General features: G+C 43.3%; 1 protein-coding gene and 1 non-coding gene across 12 annotated transcripts in view; both read left to right on the top strand.

Annotated features, from left to right (window-relative positions):
* The first annotated feature begins 6,241 nt into the window (after positions 1 to 6,241).
* LOC117693920 (small nucleolar RNA SNORA43) lies at positions 6,242 to 6,375 on the top strand. The gene has a single exon (XR_004604506.1). It is a non-coding gene; the product is annotated as a small nucleolar RNA SNORA43 (small nucleolar RNA).
* Positions 6,376 to 10,366: 3,991 nt separating this feature from the next.
* Dhx30 (DExH-box helicase 30) overlaps positions 10,367 to 22,432 on the top strand; it is a 30,748-nt gene continuing 18,682 nt past the window's right edge. The window contains exons 1-6 of one of the 11 annotated variants that reach the window (XM_076917928.1): positions 10,535 to 10,664; positions 12,380 to 12,471; positions 12,805 to 12,917; positions 15,419 to 15,473; positions 18,364 to 18,459; positions 19,467 to 19,495. In XM_076917928.1, the coding sequence (XP_076774043.1) occupies positions 18,389 to 18,459; positions 19,467 to 19,495 (100 nt within the window). In that variant the 5' untranslated portion in view covers positions 10,535 to 10,664; positions 12,380 to 12,471; positions 12,805 to 12,917; positions 15,419 to 15,473; positions 18,364 to 18,388. Of the gene's footprint in view, positions 10,665 to 10,975; positions 11,112 to 12,379; positions 12,472 to 12,804; positions 12,918 to 15,353; positions 15,474 to 18,363; positions 18,460 to 19,466; positions 19,496 to 22,432 lie in introns of those variants that run through there. The other 10 variants (XM_034483798.2, XM_076917927.1, XM_076917923.1 and 7 more) reach the window with 10 other exon arrangements.

The following is a 22,432-nucleotide window of genomic DNA, read 5'->3' as shown; positions in this document are numbered from 1 at the left end:
AATAAACCTTATAGGCAAGGGCTCCTCAAGATCACACAACCAGGGCCAGAGATACCCAATCAGCTAATCGACCATTACATTATCTGCATAATCAGAGGCTTCCCCAAAGCTTCCACAACCAGGACCTGAGCTGGTTAATCAACCAAATGACCTCTATGCTATTTGTATGACTGTGAGTAGGCCAGACCCTTTTCCAGACCCTTAAGCTAGTAAAGATAACCTATTTCTAGAACCTGTCTTCTTGGAAGAAATGTTGTATACCCTGAGTTCAGTTTCACTGTAATTATGCTTCCTTGGTATTTTGGTTTAAATATGCGTGGTCCCCATAGATTCATGTGTTTGAATGTTGGGCCCATCAGTAAAGAGTGGCACTATTGGGTGTGGCCTTTTGGAGGAAATGGGTTACATTCTCAGCTCTTTCTCCAGTACCAAGTCCGCCTGCACAACGCATGCTTCCCATCATGGATAATGGACTGAACTTCTGAAACTGTAAGCCAGCCCCAAGTAAATGTTTTCTTTTATAAGAATTGCCATGGTCAGGCTGGAAAGATGGCTCAGTGGCTAAGAGCACTGACTGCTCTCTTCCAAAGGTCCTGAGTCCCAGCAACCACACAGTGGCTTGCAACCATCTGTAATGGGATCAGATGCCCTCTTCTGGTGTGTCTGAAGACAGTGACAGTGTACTCACATATATAAAATAAATAAATAATTTTTTTAAAAAATCTTTAAAAAAAAAAGAATTGTCATGGTCATGATGTCTCTTCATAGCAATAGAAACTCAAGACACTTATATAATGAGATTGTATTATACCAGGAATCTTATTTCCAAATTACACTATGTTTCAATTTATTCAGAATGAACCGCATGGCACCAGATTTCATCAAGTCTTGATCTAGCTTGATAAAAATAAATATGGACCAAGTTTTCATTCTCACTGCTTTCCAGTTGACTTCCCTGTCTGCCTTGACCACCTGCAGGTTCCTCCTCAGTATTATAATGCAAGTACTGGGAAGGCTGAGGAATGAAATTTATGAGTTCAAGGTCAGCTTCAGTTGCATGTATGATAAGCCCTTGTCTCAGGGCTTGAGAAACGGCTTAGTGGTGAAGAATATTGCAGAGGACCCAGGTTCAATTCCTAGCATCCACATGGTGATTTAGTCATCCATAACTCCAGGTCCAGGGGATCAAATGCTGTCTTCTAACCTTTTTGACCTCCAAGCATGTAGTATACATAATGAAGGCAAACACACTTTTTCTTACAAGGTAGTGGTGGCGCACGCCTTTACTCCCAGTACTTGGGAGGCAGAGGCAGGCAGATATCTGTGAATTTGAGGCCAGCCTGGTCTACAGAGCTAGTTCCAGGACAGCCAGGGCTATACAGAGAAACCCTATTTCCAAAAAAATAAAGAATCCACCCTTGTCTTACCCCATCTTCCCCAATAAAAGAATGAAAATTTGCAAAAATAATATGCTGACAAGATACCAAAGTACATGCTAAATAATATACCTTAAAACAAAGATACTTGGGATGGAGAGATGGCATTGACTGCTCTTCTAGAGGTCCTGAGTTCAATTCCCAGCAACCACATGGTGGCTCATGACCATCTGTAATGAGCTCTAATGCCCTCTTCTGGTGTGTCTGAAGACAGCTACAGTGTACAGTGTACTCATATACAAAAAATAATTCTAAAAAAAAAAAAAAAAAAAAAAAAGCCCAAAGATGCTAAACCAGCTAGATGACTCACTGGATGAACTGGATGAAGGTACTTGCTGCCAAGCCAAACAACCAGAGTTCAATCCCTGCATCCCTGATGGTGGAAGTTGAAAACTGACTCCTAACATCTGACCTCCACATGATCACAGAAGTGTGCACATGGTAAAGCAATATAATTTTTTGTTGTTTTGGATTAAAAACATATAGAACTATGCCCAGCCAAATAAAAGCAATTTTAAAGAAAGGTATTTAGGCTGGAAGTGTAACATAGAGGTAGACTGCATGCTACAAAGCATGAGTCCCTAGATTCAATCCCCAACAATGCCAAAAAATGAAGCTCTAAATACATTCATGTGTGTATGCCCATATGTGATGGTTAGCCTTAATTGTCAACTTGACACAACTCACAGTAACTGGAAACTGTCCATCCTAGACAGTGAAAATCCTTAACTGTATAACAGAACAGAAACCAAGGTACTGAGCACGAGGTAGCAAGTCTAAATTCATTCTCTTTGCCCTTGACCAGCTGTCTCAAGCTCCTAGTACTGTGGTTTCCTATAACAACAGACACTAACCAGGAATTGTTAGCTAAAATAACACTTTTCTCCTCTAAATTGGTGTGTGTGTGTTTGTGTTTCCGTGTGTATGTGTATCTATTTTATCACAGCAACATAAATGAAACTAAGTATATATGTGTTTTTAGAATTTAGCTACAACTACAGGCATACAACTGTAATCACGTAATCACAAAAAGATTGTGAATCCAGCCTGAGCTTCATAACGAGATAAAAAAAAAAAAGAAGTCAAAAATGTAATACTATGTAAGACTACCAATAAGGTTGCTGATGACCTGAATTCAATGTCTAGAATCCATGTAGAAGAGAACTGAGTCTTGGAGTTTCCTCAGATTCCCAGATGTGTGCCATATCATGAAAGGTGCATGCCTACATATTTACACACTCAAAAAGAAAACAAGATAAAAAAGGCTGATAGCTCTTAAAAGAATCTGCTCATGCATAAAATGGAATATAAAAGAAAGAAAGAGAGAGAGAGAGAGAGAGAGAGAGAGAGAGAGAGAGAGAGAGAGGGAGGAAGGAAGACAGACTGCTCAAGGTTGGAGAGATGACCCAGTGGTTAAGAGCAGCTGCTACTCTTTCAGGGAACAGAGTTCAGTGGCTAGCACTGAATATTGGGTGGCTTACAACTGCACTTAACTCTAGTCCAAAGGATCCAATGCTCTTTTCTGGACTTTACATATACCTACATGCCCAAGGTACACATACATTCACTAAAGCATACACATAAATTATAAACTTTAGAAATAATAAGCCGGGCGGTGGTGGTGCACGCCTTTAATCCCAGCACTTGGGAGGCAGAGGCAGGCGGATTTCTGAGTTCGAGGCCAGCCTGGTCTACAGAGTGAGTTCCAGGATAGCCAGGACTACACAGAGAAACCCTGTCTTGAAAAAAACAAAAAAAAAAAAACAAAAAAAAAAAAAAAAAAAAAATAATAAATTACTAAAATCTTATTAAGGAAAAGAAGCAGAAGTAGACAAGTGCCCTTGCCCTGTGATCCCCGAATTTGGTGGGTAAAGGCAGGCAGATCTTTGTGAGATCAAGACCATCCTGGTTTACAGACCAAGTTCCAGGACAGCCAGGGAGTCACAGGAATACAATAATGACCATTGCCTTCCTCCAGCAGTTAGTAGAAGACCTACATTTCCCATTCACAAATAGAACAAAGTATTCATTGCCACTTTAACTTTTGGCTAAAATTAAGTACATAACCAAATAGGTTCTTTTTTTTTTTTTTTTTTTTTTTTTTTTTTTTTTTTTTTTTGAAACAGAGTTTCTCTGTGTAGCCCTGGCTGTCCTGGAACTCACTCTGTAGACCAGGCTGGCCTTGAACTCAGAAATCTGCCTGCCTCTGCCTCCCAAGTGCTGGGATTAAAGGCGTGCGCCACCACTGCCCGGCTAAATAGGTTATTTATTTATTTATTTATTTACTTATTTATTTATTTATGAGTACATTGCAGCTGTCTTCAGACACACCAGAAGAGGGCATCAGATTCCATTACAGATGGTTGTGAGCCACCATGCAATTGCTCAGAACTGAACTCAGGTTCCCTGGAAGAGCAGTCAGTGCTCTTAACTGCTGAGCCCCCAAATATATTTTTGACAGGCTGGACACTACATACCCTGAATGAATGGCATAAGCATTAAATTTTTTATTTAGGATAAGACTTTTTTTTTTTTTACTGTCAAGTCAGGATTTCCCTGTGTAGTACTGACTGTCCTAAAACTCCTCCTGCCTGCCTCTGCCACCCAAATGCTAGGATTAAAGGCATATGCCACTCCAGATACTATTTTTCTTAAGACATAGTATCATTTTGTAACCAATTCTGGGTTAAACTCCTGGCTCAAGTGTTCTCTCAACTTGGCCTTTGAAATAAGTGCTAGTACTATAGGCAAATTACTACTGTTTCTTACTCATAAATACCTGGGTTATTGTTTGTTGGCTGGTTGCTTGCTTGGTTAGTTTTCTGTGTGTGTGCGTGCATGCGTGTGTGCGCGTGCATGTTGGCATGAATGCACATGGCACACATGTGCAAGACAACTTTGTGAAGTTAGTTTTCCCCTTTAACCTTCACATAGGATCCAGGGATTTAATTCCGGTCACTGGGATGGTTCTGAAAGTATCTGTACCCTAAGCCACTCCCTGGCCCATACATACGTTTTGATACATTTATGTCTTCTTGCACAACTTACCATTTTTACCACGTTTTTCACTTCCTCCTTTTGTCTCCTTTACTGTTATCTATTCAAATTTATGTCATTTTTTTCATTTAGAAGTCTTATTATAGTGTGTATACATGATGTGTGGGCAGGCCATGGTATCCATATAAGAGGACAACTTTGTAGAGCTGGTTCTCTCCTTCCACCTTTACATGTACATGTATCCCCGGGACTAAACCCAGGTCACCAGAATTGCACAGCAAAAACAATTACCCATTGAGCTGTGAGTTCTAGGCCAGACAGGTCTACATAGTGAGACATTATATGAAAAGAAAAAAAAAGTGAGAGTTAGAAATAATCCTTTGTGGACATTTCCCCATATGTGAACTGATGAAGGGTCTGAATCAACAGACCTGACCTCATTATATTATGTACAGTATGGGCTTTGAAGTCCTTATCTCCTTTGTGGGCTTTTACAGAGCATCACTGGAAGAAATACCTTGAGAGAGAACTGACCACCATGATTTGGGAGGGGAAAGGGCGTGCCATTGTATTCCCATGGGCATGCCACCCACCTCACACTTATGAAAGTGCACATGGACACTATGGTGCACATTTTACCAGAGGACAACACTTGGGGATGCTTCTCTCCATACACCCTGTGAGTTCTGAGGACAGAACTTAGGTTGCCAAGTGTGGCAACCTGCTCAGCTCTTTATTTTTTTTTCCCCTTCCCTTCTCCCTCTTGCTCTGGCCCTGCTTGCTCCTGCCATTTATTTATTTATTTATTTATTTATTTATTATTCATTTATTATATGTAAGTACACTGTAGCGGTCTTCAGACACCTCATAAGAGGGCATCAGATCTCATTATGGTTGTGAACCACCATGTGGTTGCTGGGATTTGAACTCATGACTTCCAGAAGAGCAGTCAGTGTTCTTATCCACTGAGCCATCTCACCAGCCCCTCTTTCTTCTTTTTTAGAACTCACACGCTGTTCCATCTTGAGGCAGCTTACTCTCTTGGGAGTATTGTTTTTGCTTAGCTTTGCTAACTGAATTTCTGCTTAAACTGTGACTCAACTCTGTTATGGTTATTTTGACGAGGTCTCTTCACTTAGTCCTAGAGTCCATGAACTCACAGAGCTCCACCTGCCTTTGCCACCTGAGTGCTGGAACCAGATGGGTCACCATGCCTGGCAAGGTTTTCTCATCCTTGACTCTCGGCAGCTTCATCATGCTGAGCCCAGATGAGTCTTCATTTTTCATGTCCAGCATATCATTTACTGTGCAGGTCAGCTCTGAGGACTTGTGCTTTTGTTTTGAACATATGCAAATACCATGTTAATTCTACTATTGCTTCTCTACCTGCCAGTCCTATCTTTTTTTTTTAAATAGTGCCTTATGATGTTGCCTAGAAACATCCACATCCAAATAAGTAGAGGCAATTTGGAGTTTATAACCCGTAAAGTAGCATGTATAAAGGAATGGGAAAACTGCCCTTATGTAGTATAGATAACTAGGAGTGAGAAACACGTTTCACTACAAGTAAAAATAGCAACAAAACAAAAGCCTTAACCCTCTGGGCTTTGAACCTGTCATGCATGAGGGCCAGGGAAATGGCTCAGTGGGTAGGTGCTTCTCACACAGCCTTATGACTTGAGCTCACATAAAGGTGGAAGGAAAGAACCCCACAATTTGTTCTTTGAGCTCCACAGCATGCTGTGGCATATGCACATCCCCACCACCCACATATCATATATGTGCACTGTAACAGTTTTTGAAAATATGCTGCTGTGGATCTGTCAGCACTGCAGGTACAGCTGCTGAGCTCTGTGACATTGGGGCAAAGAGCAAGTGGCTATTTCTATACTCAGTTGTCAGAAGCCAGTAAATACCAAGAATGGTATATAGCCTGACATTTCATGGGGCTGGGGATGAAGGGAACAGGCATGCTGTCACATGTCTTTAATTCCAGCACCAGGGAGGCAGAAGGTATACCACATCCCACTCAGCTTGGGTTCAGGAACCCTGACTAGGAGCAGGGTAGGAATGAAGATAGACATCCAGACTTAGGTATGGGGAAGCTAAGAGAGGCAAGGTTCTGGAACCTCAGCATGTTTATTAGGTACAGCACAGGGTGATGGGTTGGCTAGTCTTGGTAGGAGGTCTCTGAGGCTATAAACATCCAGGGGAAGCTGCCAATTGCTTGCCTTTACACACACTGGACATTGTTCACATACGCTCATACTTGGTCCCTTGAGGAAAGCTTTGGCATTTCTTTTGAGCTTCACCCAGGTAAGGCTTTGCCACTTCCACAGGGCTGAGGCCTTGGAGTCCTTGCCTGTGTCAATAGTACACATTTACTCAGGACTTCTCCCATTCCCCACACAGGAAGATCCTAAGGTCAGCCTGGTCTACCGTACAGTGATACCCTGTTTCAGAATCAAAAGGGCTGGGGAATGTGGCTTGGAGATTAAGGCACATAAGTAGCTTGACTGAGATTCTGGGGTAATCTCTAGTCTGAAAAGAAGGGAGGGTGGTGGAGGAAAGAGGCAGGTGTGACTGAGGATATAGCTCTACAGCTCAACTGATCTAAAGGGTGAGTCTAACCAGACTTCATTTCCTAAGAGTCTGCTAGTGTAGTTCAGTAACTGTTTGCTGACAGATACTACAAAGAAATAAAAACAGAGGAAATCTCTTAACGTGACATTCCCAACTCTTTTCTTAAAAAAAGTGTGTGTCTGTGTGTGTGTGTGTGTGTACACAGAGCACAGGTGCCAGAGGAGAGGGTATCAGACTCCATGGCTTTCGAGTCAGGGGTACTTGAAATGCTTGACAAGAATTCTGGGGAGGGAAGCAGGGTCCTCTGCGAGCGTAGTATGTGTCCTGAACTCGGAGCCATCTCTCTAGACCTCTTACTTCTGATTTTTTTTTTTTCATTTTTGAGACAGTCTCACTGTATAGCCCTGACTATTCAGAGATCTGCCTGTCTTTGCCTCCCAAGCATGGGAATTAAAGGTGTGAGACACTAGGCCTGACTTATTTTTAATTATTTTGTGTTTGATTTGGTTTTCTTCCCCCTTTCTTTTTGAGACATGATTTCTCTGTGTAGACCAGGCTGGCCTCAACCTAAAGACACACCTACCTCTGCCATCTCCCAGTGTGGGGACTAAGGGCATGCATCACCATCAGCTATTTTTTTCCTAACTCTTAAATATCAGTTATTGCCAGGAGTGGTGGCCAACGAGTCTAGAAAGGGAGTTCCGGGTCAGCCAGGACTGTTACACAGAGATACCCTGTCTCAAAAACCAAACCAAACAATTATGAGTATTTATTTGTGTGTGAGTGAGAGTGAGTGGGTGGGGGTACTACAGCACAGCATCACATACGTGGAGATCAAAGGACAATTTTCACAATTTGGTGCTTTCTTTCTACTATGTGGGCTCTGGTGATGTCTTGCTGGCCAACTTTAATATATTTTTGATATTTATATATTTTTCTATGTATAAATATTTGCCTGACTATGTCTACGTAGTACTGATGGAGGCAGGAGCATTAGACCCCTTGGAACTGGAGCTACAGAGGGTCATTAGCTTCAATGTGGACACTAAGAATTGAACCTAGGCTTTCTAGAAGAGTAAGTGTTCTCAACTGCTGAGTCATCTCTCCAGTACTCACTTTCTACTTTGTTGTTGGGACAGTGTCTCTCAGTGCAGCACCGGCTGGCCTCAAACTTGTAGTAAAAGGGGGTTGAACTACTACCACACTCAGAAACGTCATCTGATCTATTTTCTGTAAAAGCCTACGTATTCATTTAACCTGTTGGCCAGTGTATGTGATGGTTACATACATGCCTAGGGACGGCATGATTAGATGGTGTGGCCTGGTTGGAGTAGGTGTCTCACTGTGGGTGTGGGCTCTAAGACCCTCATCCTAGCTGGCTGGGAGTCAGTATTATGCTAGCAGCCTTCAGATGAAGATGTAGAACTCTTGGCTTCCCCTAAACCATGCCTGTCTGGACACTGTCATGCTCCTGGCTTGGTAATGGACTGAACCTCTGAGCCTGTAAGCTAGCCCCAATTAAATGTTGTCCTTATAAGAGTTGCCTTGGTCATGGTGTCTGTTCATAGCAGTAAAACCCTAATTAAGACAGCGAACCACTATAGTCTCAGGATATACTTTTCGACCTGTTCCAACACCCTTGTCACTCAGCAGTAAGCAAGCCTTCTCTTGAGTCCTCCTAGGACTTCACACCTTTTTAACATATCTCTTTCCTTTGGCTCCACATTTTGTCAGCTTTTCTACTAGACACTAAGCTTCCCGAGGCCAGGGTCATATAGCCTACATACCTGTCTATAAGTAGCAGCCTCTTAAAGTACCAGCACAAGGATTTGTTTGCGTGTTTGAATTGTAGTCTCGAGTAACTCAAACTGGTCTAACTATGTATCTGAGGCTCGCCTTGAACATCCTGTTTCTACTTTCCTAAGTGTTGGGATTCCAAGTATGTACCAAACATGTGGGGCAGTGCAAGGATTTCTGTTTTATTTTCAAGAAGTAATTCTTTGTTCCCGCTTCAACTCCTAGCCTTCTATGCAATGTAAAGGGAAAATAACAGCTAGTATACTTTCCTTCTTTCCTTTTCTTTCTTTCTTCTTCTCTTGAGACAGGATCTATGTAGCTCTGACTGGAACTATTCAGATCAGAGATCACAGGCCTCTGGCGCCAGAGTGCTGAGATTAAAAAGCATTGCACTACCATGCCGTCTTGCTATGCAATCCATGTTGGCTTCTAACTTAGTCTTGCCTCAGCTTCCAGAACAGCTCAAGTCACTGGTGCTATGGCACCCAGCTAGCAACACATTTAAAAGGCTACACAAAAAATAGTATAGGAAAACGGGCAGGAGATACGGCTCGGTTCAGTGGTTATGAACACTTGCTTAATTAGTAGGTTGGTTTTTTTTTTTTTGTTTTGTTTTTGTCTTTTTCTGATTTGACAGAAGCTAGAGTCATTTGGGTAGAGAGACCACAACTGAGAAAACTGCCCCCACCAAACTGGCTTGTGGGCATTTTCTTTAATGATTGATGTAGGTGGTGTGGAGGTTTTGGGAGAGTGCCTCCCCTGGGGAGATAGGAAATTCTGGGTTGTGTATCAGCCTGCACAAAGCCATGAGAAGTAAGGTTGTAAGCAATGGTTCCTCCATGTTTTTTTGCTTAAATTCCTGATCTGACATTACTCAGTGGCAGATTGTCACCTATAAGGTGAAGTAAACCTTCATCTCCAAGCGGCTTTTGGTCATGGCATTTTTACCTCAGCAAAAGAAAACCTACAACAGCCTGTTAACTCCAGTTTCCAGGGATCTGATGCCATGTCACCTGGTAGATTCCCATACGTATACACATATTTTCTTTGTCAGTTTGAAATTACAAGTTATTGTACTAGTTCTTCAAATATCGTGAAAGGGCACCTTCTCAAATATTGTCTTCGCAGCTGTGAACTACTGACCACCGCCACTGAGTTTCCTCTACCAAAGGCGGATTTCTTTGAACCTATGCTTCATTCTGCTCTGAGCATAAGTAGGGAAATCCCCTTTCCTCGCTCCTAAGAGGTGATGTGGCCTAGGCTCGCAGTTGTCCCTCACCACACACCCCCTAAGGTAGCAGCAAGCGCTACCCTGTCCTTTGCCTGGTTTATATCTCTGTGAGGCAAAATGGCTCACCTCCCTAAATGTGCAGAAGACCAAGGGGGAGACGCAGGAGAGAATAGGCGTAACACAGAGCTGCGGCTGGGGATGGCAAGACGAACCAGAGACAGCCATCCGTCCCCATCTCCCGCCGGCTCCCACGGCACAGGCCACGCGCGTCCCCGGCCGCTCCGCCGGAAGTCCCGCCTGCGTCTGGGGCTACAGCCGCGCGCCCTCCGGCCAGTGCCCGGGTACAGGCTCAGACTGACCGTCTCGCGCTGTGAGCTCAGGAACACTAGGGACAACCTAGGCAGCCGATCGCCTCGCGAGCCCCTAAGAAGCGGCATCCCGCACAGGTGGCCAGGCGAAAGTCGCCGGCCGAATAGCGCCGGGGCTGCAGGTGGGACTTCCGCCTCGGGACCCGGAAGGGACCGCGCCGTCGCTGGTGGGAGTTGTAGTCCGGCCGTAGTTGGGGGGGCCCGCGGCTCATGCGCCGTGCACCGAGGCTTGTTTCACATCTGTAACAACAGGTGAATTGGGCTTTTTATTCTACCCTTTCGCGCCCCTTGAAGCAGCCTGCCACGGGTCGGGGGTGGTCGGCGCGAGGAGGGGTCCCGAGTCCGGCCGGCGGCCTGGCGGAGAGTGGGAAGGAGGAGCTGGCGAGCCTGAGGAGCAGGCCGGGCATCCTAGGCCTTCCCGAGAAGCCGGCCGGGCCGAGCCGTGGGCAGCCAGGCCAGGGCCTGCCGTTGCCATGGAGCCGGGGCGGGGCGGGGGCCAGACCGGTCCGCCGGGGCGGGCCTCGCTGCCAGGGGCTCCGCGGAGGCCGAGAGAGGCGGCTTCATTGGTTCGACGTCGCCTTCGCCTCAGGGGATGCTCGGTTTTCCCCAGGCTGGGCCGGGAGGAAGTCTCCCAAGTGCCGGAGACCTTTGTCTGCCCCTCCTCCCACTGTACGGTCAGGACCGTTCCTCCAAAGGGAGGTCTGGTGCATTTTTCACTCTTCTGGTTTGCCTCCTTTTGCACCGACCTTGTCAGTGGGGGAGGCTAAGGGGTGAGGTGTTCTTTGTTTGCTGGTAGTGACTTGTCCCATTTTGCAGGGGAAGACCTAATGCATGGTGGGTCCTTTGTTTGCAGTGAAGTGGAGTCCGAGGGGTCTTCAGAACCCTAAAGCCAAGAGTATGGTGTCTATGCGCTTTCTAGATAGTCCTTGTGTAAGCGACATTGGTCTTTTAATTTTGGCTTTCCAATGCAGAGACGTTCACCTTACAACCCCTTCTTTCATGGATGCTTGCCATGCACTGTAGCAAGCAGACTGCTGTAGTCCAGTTGCAAGGTCTCAACTTGTTTTGGGATGCAACCTATTGGCCAGAGTAAAATTACACATTTTCTGATGATTTTCCTTGCAACGGTTTCTTGGAAGGCAGTGACCCCATTGCCATGTGCCATGCAACTCTTGATTACATCTTATAATTTATACTTAAATCTCAGAGTCTGACATTTCCAGGCAAGGGACTCTTTCCTGATTTTATATATATTATTATTTAGATTTATGATAATGCTTTTTACTTGTACATTTATATATTCTTTGTCAAAGTTTATATCTATGTAAGGGTACCCCAGCTGATACCCAAAGATCGTAACTTTTCAATATTTTAATTTATGAAGCTATAGTCCAAAAGTTTTATCAGCTTTTGAACCCCATTTATTCTTTCGAAGAATGAACATGGCACATACAGAATACAGGTTGCTATGTAAGAAAAGTAGTATATAATACACACATATAAACCATGGGGTCAGAATTCCATTCTGTCCTGATGCTATGGGATCTTGGGTAAATTATATATCTGTGCTTCAATTTCTTTCTCTGGGAGAGAATATTCTTCATAGCTTAGCTTCAGGGATTATATGAGGTCAAGTCTATGGGTGTTCTTTGTAAACTTTGTGAGAATGTTTTTAAGATATTTGAGATTGTAATTTTCCCAGTCTGGAAATATCATTTTAGATAGATTGGTATTATAGCCATTATGGGATTAGAAAAGTGAAGGGGCTTTTGCTCTGGGCTTGGAGAAAATGTTCTTAACATTTCCTTATGGATGCTCTGTGGCACATTTCACATTTGGTGGGTCTAGAACGGCCTTGTGAGTGAGGCTATTGTATCAAAACTTGTTAAAGTTAGTACATTGGTTTCTATGATTGATACAGTTTTGCCTTTTGAGTGAAGGTTGCCACTTGCCTTATTATTTTCCAGGAGGCCCAGCCTCGTGATGAGGAATAGCAAGGAGAAAATTCAGCTCCAGTTCAAAAGCCTGCAAAATCTGAGCCCCTCACTGCATTTATAAGGTAAGGTGACTTAGCTCTGCTCATAAAGCCATGGTGTGCATTTTGCTCAGCCACGCTGTAAAGCATGCAGCCCTCTTAGGAGTATTGTTCATTAATATTGGCTTGGAGACATCATGTTAAGCAGTCTACTAGAAGTTGTGTTTCCTCACAAAAGAAATTTTGACATACCAGAATTTTATGTATCTCTATAAATTATATTGGACTGAATCAAATATTTTAAAAAACATTACCACATTACTAGAGAAGCACGTTTCTTTTGGTCTCTGTGAAATGTTCTAGAACACGATAGATAAAATGAAATGATTTGATATCTTGAATCTCATATTTTTTGAGATGAAGACAGGAAAAGACTGTGGTATATGAAACTTTGTTGACAAGAAAGGATCCAGAGACTTTAAAAGCAAAACTCTGCTAGGCATGGTGATTCCAGCACTTGGCAGCCTCAGGTAAGAGGGTTCCTTTGAGTTCAATCATAGTCTGGGCTACAGAGTGAGTTCTAGGCCAGACTAGATAACAGAGTAAAACTTTATCTAAAGAAAAAACCTCCAAAAACCAAATTTAAAACAAAACCCAAGTCTGTTTACATGCAGATTAACTTAAAATTTCCTAGCAAGGGCCGGGCAGTGGTGGCGCACGCCTTTAATCCCAGCACTTGGGAGGCAGAGGCAGGCGGATTTCTGAGTTCGAGGCCAGCCTGGTCTACCGAGTGAGTTCCAGGACAGCCAAGGCTATACAGAGAAACCCTGTCTCGAAAAACCAAAAAAAAAAAAAAATTTCCTAGCAAGGAAGTACTGTTTATGGGCTGTGGCTACAGCTTGGTGGACCAATTGCTTAGCATGAACAAGGCCTTGACTATAATTTCTAATACAAAAAAAAAAAAAAAACAAAAAACCCTAAGACACTCAGGTCTTCTTTAAAATTAGGACCCCAAACTACACTCTTTTCCTTTTAATTTGTGTAGATGGTGTTGATAGGATGTAACTTCTCTGAGTAAGTGGTGTTGCCATTGATTCTATATTGAAGTTTTCTCTCTGGAGAGTACCATATCTTATTGGTTGAAATTTCCAGCATCCCTGGGAAGAGAAGGTCATAGTGTGGGTTTGAAAGATCAGGCCCTTTACTGCTCACATTTTACGGTTATATTTAAAACAGTAGCACCCAAACTGGCTTGTTGTTATGGTGCCACCATGTTCCCGATAGGCAAGGTCTGAGGCCATGAGCAGCAGCGTGTTCCAGCCTCTGCTGGGCTCTGACTGGCCAGAAGCACTGGTCCTGGCACCCACGAGATGCCAGCATGGGCGATGGCTCTGCCAATCTACCACGCTGTCTCCATAGTGCTAGGCTGAGCCCAGACAATACCCACCATCCACACTGTACCAGGTAGAAATGAGGCTCTAAAGCTTAATTATTATCCAAAGGCTTTATACATTTAGAAATGCTCAATTAACAATTTCCCACACAATTAGAGTTGTTTCCCAATATCTAACCTTATGATATAAATCATTACCCAGGACTGTCCTGGACCCTTGCGTGGTTCTCCATGGCTTCTACATCTCTCCTCCTCTTCTAGCTCCGCCCAAGTTGGGGGGGGAATATGCCACTACACCCACATCCCCACAGGTTGTGAATGGAAGGGACTGGCAGTCAGGAACAGGAATGTAGGCCCTCCTAGTCTCCTAGCACATTAACCTAAGGTGCAAAACATTATGTAGATTTTTTTTAAAACTAAATTTATCAAGGGTTACTGGACCTAATTCTGTTCCAGGAGTGCTATTGTTATGAAGATATCTAAATATGAGTTTGAGTATTTTACAAAACAGTATTACTAAATTACAAGTGTTACTTTCCCTATACTCTGTGAATAGAGCCCTCAGATAAATGTATTAATAAAAGTTAGGCATGGCAGCACACACTGGTCGTTCTTTCACTTGGGAGGCGGATGTAGGAGGATCACAGTTCAGAAAGTGAAGCAAATTAACAAAAAAATGAAAGAAAGAATGTACTAATCGGTAGAATGTACCAAAATACTGAGCTTGAGGTGCATACCGGTAATCCCAGTGCTCAGGGAGCTGAGACAGGATAGTTTGAGCTAGCCTGAGCTCTATAGTAAATCCCTGTCTCAGGGGAATAAAAGACATCACAACTTCTGGTCAGTAGCTGTGCGCTAATGTATATTAATAATTTATTATTAATAACACCATTGACCATTATTACTTAGAAATTTATCATGCATTTTAAAGAGACTTTACCATAAAAAACTTTTAAATTATGAAACTTTAATACATGGTCATCCTTTGACCTGAACTCTCAGTCAGTTCTCATTCCAAAGGGCTGAACAAGGTTTTCTAAAAGCCCAGTAAGCCACTTTATCGTTAGGCAGTCCTTAGTCCTGTTCCCTGAGACCACTTGCTCTAGAAGGTCCATATGGAATTTAGTTTCTTCTTAGAAACCCCAAGAAAATCTCCAAGTGCTGTAACTGGGTGGAACTGTGTCTGTCTTGACACCCTCTATTGCTTTCTTATTTCTTATTTCTCTTCAGGAGGTTTAGAACAGCAAAAGGCCAAAGCTGTCAGTCAGAAGGCAGTGAGGACAGAGTGGAGAGCCCTTCTCATCTTTTTTTTCTTTTTTGTTGTTGTCCTGATTTTCTAAGACAGGGTTTCTCTCTACAGCCCTAGCTGTCCGGGAACTAGCTCTATAGACCAAGCTGGCCTTGAACTCACAGAGATCCACCAGCCTTTGCCTGCAGAGTGCTGGGATTAACAGTGCTCTCCACCACTCCCTGGCTTGGCCTTTGAATTTTTAAGCCTGGGGAGCAGTGGTGGGGCTTACTAGTTTTCAACTTCATTTCCTTTGTCTTCTGGATAATGTCTGTGCTCTTGCAGTCTTTGCAGATTCTTGAGCCAGGAATAGTAATCAACATTCATGGCCTTTTGACCCTCCTTCTCAGGATTCCAGCTTTCTCTCCTGGCCAGAAATGTTCAGCCTGGACTCATTCAGAAAAGGTAAGAAATGAACTGAATGAGATTCCATGCCTCTCTTCTGTGTGATTGGACACTAGGAAGGTTGTGAGTGTGCCTCTGCAGTGTGCAGCCCTCTGACCCTCTCAGAGTAATTTCCAGAAATCTTTTCCTTGCCTACCTTAGCTCAGAACTGATGTTGCCTCTTATCCTGGATTTTGTATATATTTTTGCTCTTCTCCCAAAACGCTCCTTCCTGCCTATTCACCGCTTATCCAAATCCTTCCTAGTTTTCTTTTTCTTCCTTTTTCCTTTCCTTTCCTTTCTTCCTTTTTTTTTTTTTTTTTTTTTACTGTGTGTGTCTATGTGCCTGTGTGTCTGTGTGTCTGCCCTGGCTGTCCTGGAACTCTGTAGACCAGACTGGCTTTGAACTCACAGAGATCTGTCTGCCTGTCTTCTGAGTGCTGGGATTAAAGGTATATGCCACCACCACCTAGCCTGAGGGGTGACATTCTTACTGCTGTCTTGTATAAGGCAGTGTGGCCTTAACAGAACACCTGGACCTAGATTTCTGGTTTACATGATGGTTTTATACTCACTGGCTGGCTGGAGGTTTTGGCTGAATGACCGAGCCTCTCTGTGCTCTGCTTCGTTATTATTTCAATGGGTGAAATAAGCACCTTTCTCACAGGATCCCAAGGATCAGATGAGGTGATACATGTAAAGACCTCAGAGCAGGGCCTGACTCCTTATAAAGGAACAGTCCACATTATCATTGAGTAGCTACAGGATACAGTATGGTCTAATTTTGAATCTTGCTTTCTAACCAAGGGAGTTTTAAACATAAGTACCAATAATCTTCTTGTTTTATTCTATTCTATTCTATTTTATATGGAAACAGTGTCTTGATAGTAGCTCAGACTGGCTCTGAACTCTGTGTTGTAGCCCAGGCTGGCCTTCCACTCTCTGCATATTTTCTGCCCTTTCTTGCGTCTTGAATATTTGACTGGTTTCTTGTCTGTACTGTCACAAGGGTGAGGACACAAACACCAAACTCAGTCTTATGTAGTTAGCACATAACTTTTGAAAGACACTGGATCAGGGGTTGAATGGTAAAAGTACTTGTGGCATGGATTTGATGACCTGAGTTTGACATCTGAAACCTACATAAAAGTGTAAAGAGTTGTGCTCTGACCTCCACACACAGTGTGGCATGTATGTACCTACAGACAACACACATGTACAATTAAGTTAAACAAAAATCCCTGTATTAAAATCTTCAAAGAGCCGGGCAGTGGTGGCGCGTACCTTTAATCCCAGCACTTGGGAGGCAGAAGCAGGCGGGTTTCTGAGTTCGAGGCCAGCCTGGTCTACAGAGTGAGTTCCAAGACAGCCAGGGCTACACAGAGAAACCCTGTATCCAAAAACCAAATAAATAAATAAATAAATAAATAAATAAATAATAAAATCTGCAAAGAAGTACTAGATCAGTAACAAGAATTCATGTTTTTCCAGCTGCACATCAGAAAGCTTTTGGTATTTGATATTGCAGGACCCTAAGAACTTCTTTCTAGTACAGTAGTGTGACCAGAGGGTGACACATGGTGTGTGCATGGGAAGATGCTCTGGTCCACCAAGGGAGGCGGCTAGTGTGATGTTAAGACTGTATCCCATACACTTGGATGGAAACAGGCTTGCTGAGGCAGTGCGGGGGTGGAAGTCCAAGCTGCTGCGGCCATTTTAACTTTACTTCAGGTATCTCAAAAGTTTGGAGCTTCTTATAAAATTTGTGGCCAGGTATGGTGGCTCATGCCTTTAATCCTAGCACTTGAGAGGCAGAGACAGTCAGGCAGTGGTGGCGCACGCCTTTAATCCCAGCACTTGGGAGGCAGAGGCAGGCAGATTTTTGAGTTCGAGGCCAGTCTAGTCTACAGAGTGAGTTTCAGGACAGCCAGGGCTACACAGAGAAACCCTGTCTCGAAAAAAAGAGGCAGAGACAGCTGGATTTCTGTGAGATCCAAGCAGATCATGGCTATTATAGTGAGACCCTGTGGCAACAACAACAAAAGGTAATATGTGGACTGAAAAGATGGCTCTGCAGGTAAAGGTGCTGGTTGCCAAGGTTGAACGCCTGAGTCTGATCCCTAGAACTCATGGTAGAAGGAAGAACGGATTTCAGAGAGTTCTCTGACTTTGACATGCACATTATGGCATTTAAAAATGTACACATACACAAACAAGTAAATATAAAAATAACATTTAATGTAATTTGTAGGTCCTTGTTTAAGTAGGATTTAGTCTCTTAAACATTTGTCATGACAAGTTGATCACTTTAACATTTCAAATTATAGTTGTATTTATTTGTGTTCTGTGGTACACTTGTAGAGGTCAGAGTCGGTTCTCTTTTTCCGCTGTGTGAATCTGGGGATTGAACTCATGTCATCTGGGCTACAGGTCTAGTTCTTAGGACTGCCAGAGCTACACAAAGAAACCACGTCTCAAACAGCAAAAGACTAAAAGCAAAGCATATAGGATGTGTGTTAAGACTCATAGAGAGGCCAGATGTGATGACATAGACCTATGATTCCACCTCTTGGGCCTAAGAGTTCAAATATCTTTGGTTATATAATGAGTTCAAAGCCAGCCTGGTCTATTTGATATGCTCTCTCAGAAAAATGAAACCAAACTTCATAAAGGGTAGATATAGTCCTAGGGCTTCTAGAGAGTCAGAAGGGATCTTCTACAGGGATGTTTCTGGTGTGTCTATAAAGCAGTTTCTGTTGTATTGTATAGCATTGCTGCCCTGGTCCTCAGAATCTGGGATTGGCTCTCTAGTATTTTCCTGAGGTCCACTTGGATTCTCCGGTGATTAAGTCAGTAGTGTCCACTGTGAAGGGCAAGAACATGTCACCCTGTATGTTTACTTTCTCCCCAGATCGGACCCAGCACAGGCAGCGTCAATGCAAGCTTCCCCCACCCCGCCTTCCACCCATGTGTGTCAACCCTGCCCCTGGAGGGACCATCTCTCGAGGTAAGAGAGGAAGAGTCATGCCCTCAGTAAGAGCTTGGTCTGAGATGCATGGGTAGGTGGGTGGCAGTGGAAACCCTGTACTGGGGCATGCTTCTGGAATGTGAGTCATGAGGGTGGGCTTGGCAGAGAACACAGACCCCCAAGTGAACAAATACTTACAATAGGTTTTTCATGGTTCTTGGTTATGCACCTTGGACTATAAGTCTCCATGGGCCTCCATGTGTGTCCTGAAAGGAATGTTAAAAAGAGTTAACTCACCAGATGGAGAAGCTTCTAGGCTAGTAGGAATTCCTGGGCTCTTCTTGTTCAAACGGTAAATGTTTGAAACAGGATCAGAGCAGAGCCCTGACCCAGCCTGGTACCCTCCATCTTGGATGCTTGCATACTATCTTCCCCAGTACCTCAAGACACTTTCCTGTCATTAAAGTCTACCTGACAATTCTTTGGCAATATGGCATGTATTTTTGATAGGGAAGACTATGCTAATACTTAGATGAATGATGGGTGGCTCACCTGAGTCCCACGTGTACTTATGGGTAGGGTCAGTAGTCAGAGCACAGCGGCATCGTTTCCTTCCCAGTATTCCTGGTGGCCTTTTTGTCTTGACAGGCTCTCTTCCTTGTTGGGACTGCCTGTTCATATCTCTCTGCCTACTGGAAAGAATAGTATTTTAGGTCACAGAGTCTTTGCTACATCTGGAATGAGCCTGCTTAGTTTAGTTTCTGTACAGTGCTTTGAAGGTCAAGAGCTTGGAAAAGGTGTGGGGAGCAGTCTCTGTGGCCTGTGATGCGGCCATGTTTCCAGGCAGTTTCCAGTTCATTGCCCTCTGCTCTATCCCAGCCCTGACTTCTGGCAGCAGTGTAGTAAAGATACATACTTGCACCCCTCTGACTACCTGACTTAGGTTTTACAGAAATGCCACCCCCTACCATTGCTAAAACAAGAGTTGATTGCCCTTTTTTTTTTTTTTTTTTTTCCTTTCTTAAAATGCCCTGTAACTCGAAAAGGCTGAACGTTAACATTTCCAACATGGCAGGTGAGTGGCTCTGAGGGTGTTAGATGTGCTGTGTCTAAGCTCAAAGACGGCTTGTTTGGTTAACCAGGAGTCAGGCAGGCCATGCCTCCTGGAAAGCCAAGAAGTATACTATGCTCTCGGGATAGATACCTGCCCTGTGTGGCGACCCATAGGTGCTGCACCCTGCTTCTCTTGCTGTGCCTCCAGAAGGCATCCACAGGGTGTGCAGAAGACATCTTGAGGTGCATATACAGTTAAGCTTTTTTTTTCTCCCATGCTGCTTCTGTGTCCTTTGTGTGTCTGTGTGCGTGCATGTGTGAGTGTGCTGTTGGTGGTGGTATTAGGAAGGCCCTAAACACCAGGCCTCACAGACACAATGCCAGCACTCTAGCTGTTCCCCCTCCTCTTCTTTCATTTTCCTTTGAAATTGCACAGGTGGCTTCGAAGTTATAGCTCAAGCAATCCTCTTTCCTTCGCTTCCTCGTAGGTGGGTTCTGGGTAATGCACCTGGTGCTCTAGAGGCTTCACTGGAACTTCTGCCTTTAAGAAGGAGCTGTGTGGGGCTGGAGAGATGGCTCAGCAGTTAAGAGCACTGGTTGCTCTTCCAGAGAGCCTGAGTTCAATTCGCAGCAACCACATGGTGCCTCACAACCAACTGAATGGGATCTGATGCGGTGCCCTCTTCTGGTGTTTCTGAAGATAGAAAGAGTGTACTCACATATATAAAGTAAATAAATAATTCTTTAAAAAAAAAAAAAAAAGGAAGGATCTGTGAAAGCCAGATGTGGGCATAAGCACCTGTAATCCAACAGTAGGAAAAAGTGAGGCTGGAGAGTCTTGCCTACATTAGTACATTATACTTTATCTTCCCGTACCCATAGAAAGAGAAGGTATGTGGTAAAAATAGTATCTCTAGTGTTCAAATAAAATAAATAGCATAGTTTGGAATTAAAAGCAAAAAATGATCATTTCATCTGTACTGTGGTGGAGCACGCCTTTAACGCTAGCACTAGGGAGACAGAGCCAGGCAGAGCTCTGTGAATTCAAGGCCAGCCTGGTCTACAGAGACAGTTCTAAGACAGCCAGGGCTACACAGAGAAACCCTATCTTGAAAAACCAAATCATCTCCTTTCCAGACCTGTCCCCATACTCTTACCAAATCTCTTACCAAAGCCTCCTTCCAAAATAAGGGTGAATATAGCAAAAAAACAAAAACAACCTTACCTGTAAATGTCCTCTGCAACTTTCCCTCCTGCCCTGAACTGAGGCATGGAGCGCTAGAAATCCTGCAGGATGCTCTGCCCCGGCCCAAGGCCACAGTGCGCTCTTCTGGTGCAGTCCTTATGCAGTTGTGGTTTTTCCTGATTAAGGGATATGTGGCTTTCACATGTGGGGCTGCTTACCTGATCGAGAGCTCTTCTTTTCTTCATATCTCCAGTCAGCTTGACCATGTCTTATCATTTTGAATATGATAAGTTGAGTAAGTTGCCACATGCTGGCTGAGAGCTCCGGTGGTTTAGGTGTTGATAGTCCCATATTTCCTTAAAAGGTACTGTGGTTTGCACAGAGCCTCAGTTGTCTTGGGTTTCCTTCTATTGTCTTTTAGTGCTTTAAAGTTTTACTTCCTAAACATGTCAGCTTTTACCTGTACTCCAGCACTTGGGAGGCTGAGGCAAAAACAGGATTGCTACAAGTTTTTGGCAGCCTGGGCTACATAATTAGTTGTAGTTCAGTCTGGGCTATAGAGTAATACCATGAATCAAAAATATAAGCGAAGCTTAAACTCCTAAACATTCCCCTGCAGACCCAGATCCTTTACACCTTGATTCTGTCTAGTGGCGATGTTCTGCCTGATCCAGAAGTGGACAGAAATATCTCTGAGAGCTACTGAGTTGGCTCTGCAGGTAATAGTTATTGCCATGCCCTCCTGATGATCTGAGTTCAATCCCTGGCACTCAGGGTGGAAGGAGATTCACAAACATGCATACACTAAAAATTAATAAAATATAAATTAAATACAAAGAAATATTTATATGTTAATAAACTTAATAAACATATATATAGTGTGTACATATACATATACACACTACATATATACTATACTAGAACCTATCCTTAAAAAAAAGTATATATAGTGTATATACTTTTACACTATATATAATGTGTGTGTATAGTATATATAATCATATATATATAATCATATATATATATAAATATATATATATATATATATATATATATATATATATATATATGAATAATGAATAGCACAGTTTGGAATTAAAAGCAAAAAATGATCAGAATTTTTTTTTTTAGATAGGTTCTCACTCTGTAGCTTTGCTTGGTCTGAACTCTGTATATAGACCAGGATGTCCTGGAACTCAGAGATTTGCCTTCTTCCTCCTGAGTGCTGGGGTTAAATTCATGAGTCACTATGCCCAGTTATATTTCAGGTTTTGTTGCCATGTTTTTCTGTCAAAATTAACTCTGTCATGATAGCAGATAGATAGATAGATAGATAGATAGATAGATAGATAAAAATTGATATTACATATGCAAATTAGCATAGCTGTGCTTCATTCAAACTTCCATATAGGGCCAAAGATGCATTTCATTGGCAAGAGTATTTTCCTAGCTTGAATTCAGCCCCCGCCCAGCACTGAATAGCTCAGGTGTGCTGGCACACCCTGTACTTTCTGCCCTCCACAGGATCAGTAGGTCAAGGTCATCTTTGGCTAACTAGCAATAGCAAGTGCAAGGCAAGACTATTGTAAAGGATACTATATTTCAAATACTAACAAAGACCTTACAGTAACAGCAGTGGCCTGGATTTGATGTGCAGTCAATGATTTGCCAGTACCTACTCTGAACTCTTGGGAGGAGATCATAGAAACAGAAGCCTTCCAAAATCTTGTCTGAAAAGCTGCCTGGATTTTACAGGAGTCGCTGGTATTTGTG

Source organism: Arvicanthis niloticus, chromosome 21 (assembly GCF_011762505.2).
Source record: "Arvicanthis niloticus isolate mArvNil1 chromosome 21, mArvNil1.pat.X, whole genome shotgun sequence".
In the NCBI taxonomy this organism is placed as follows: Eukaryota; Metazoa; Chordata; class Mammalia; order Rodentia; family Muridae; genus Arvicanthis; species Arvicanthis niloticus.
This window is presented reverse-complemented; position numbering and strand designations above follow the sequence as displayed.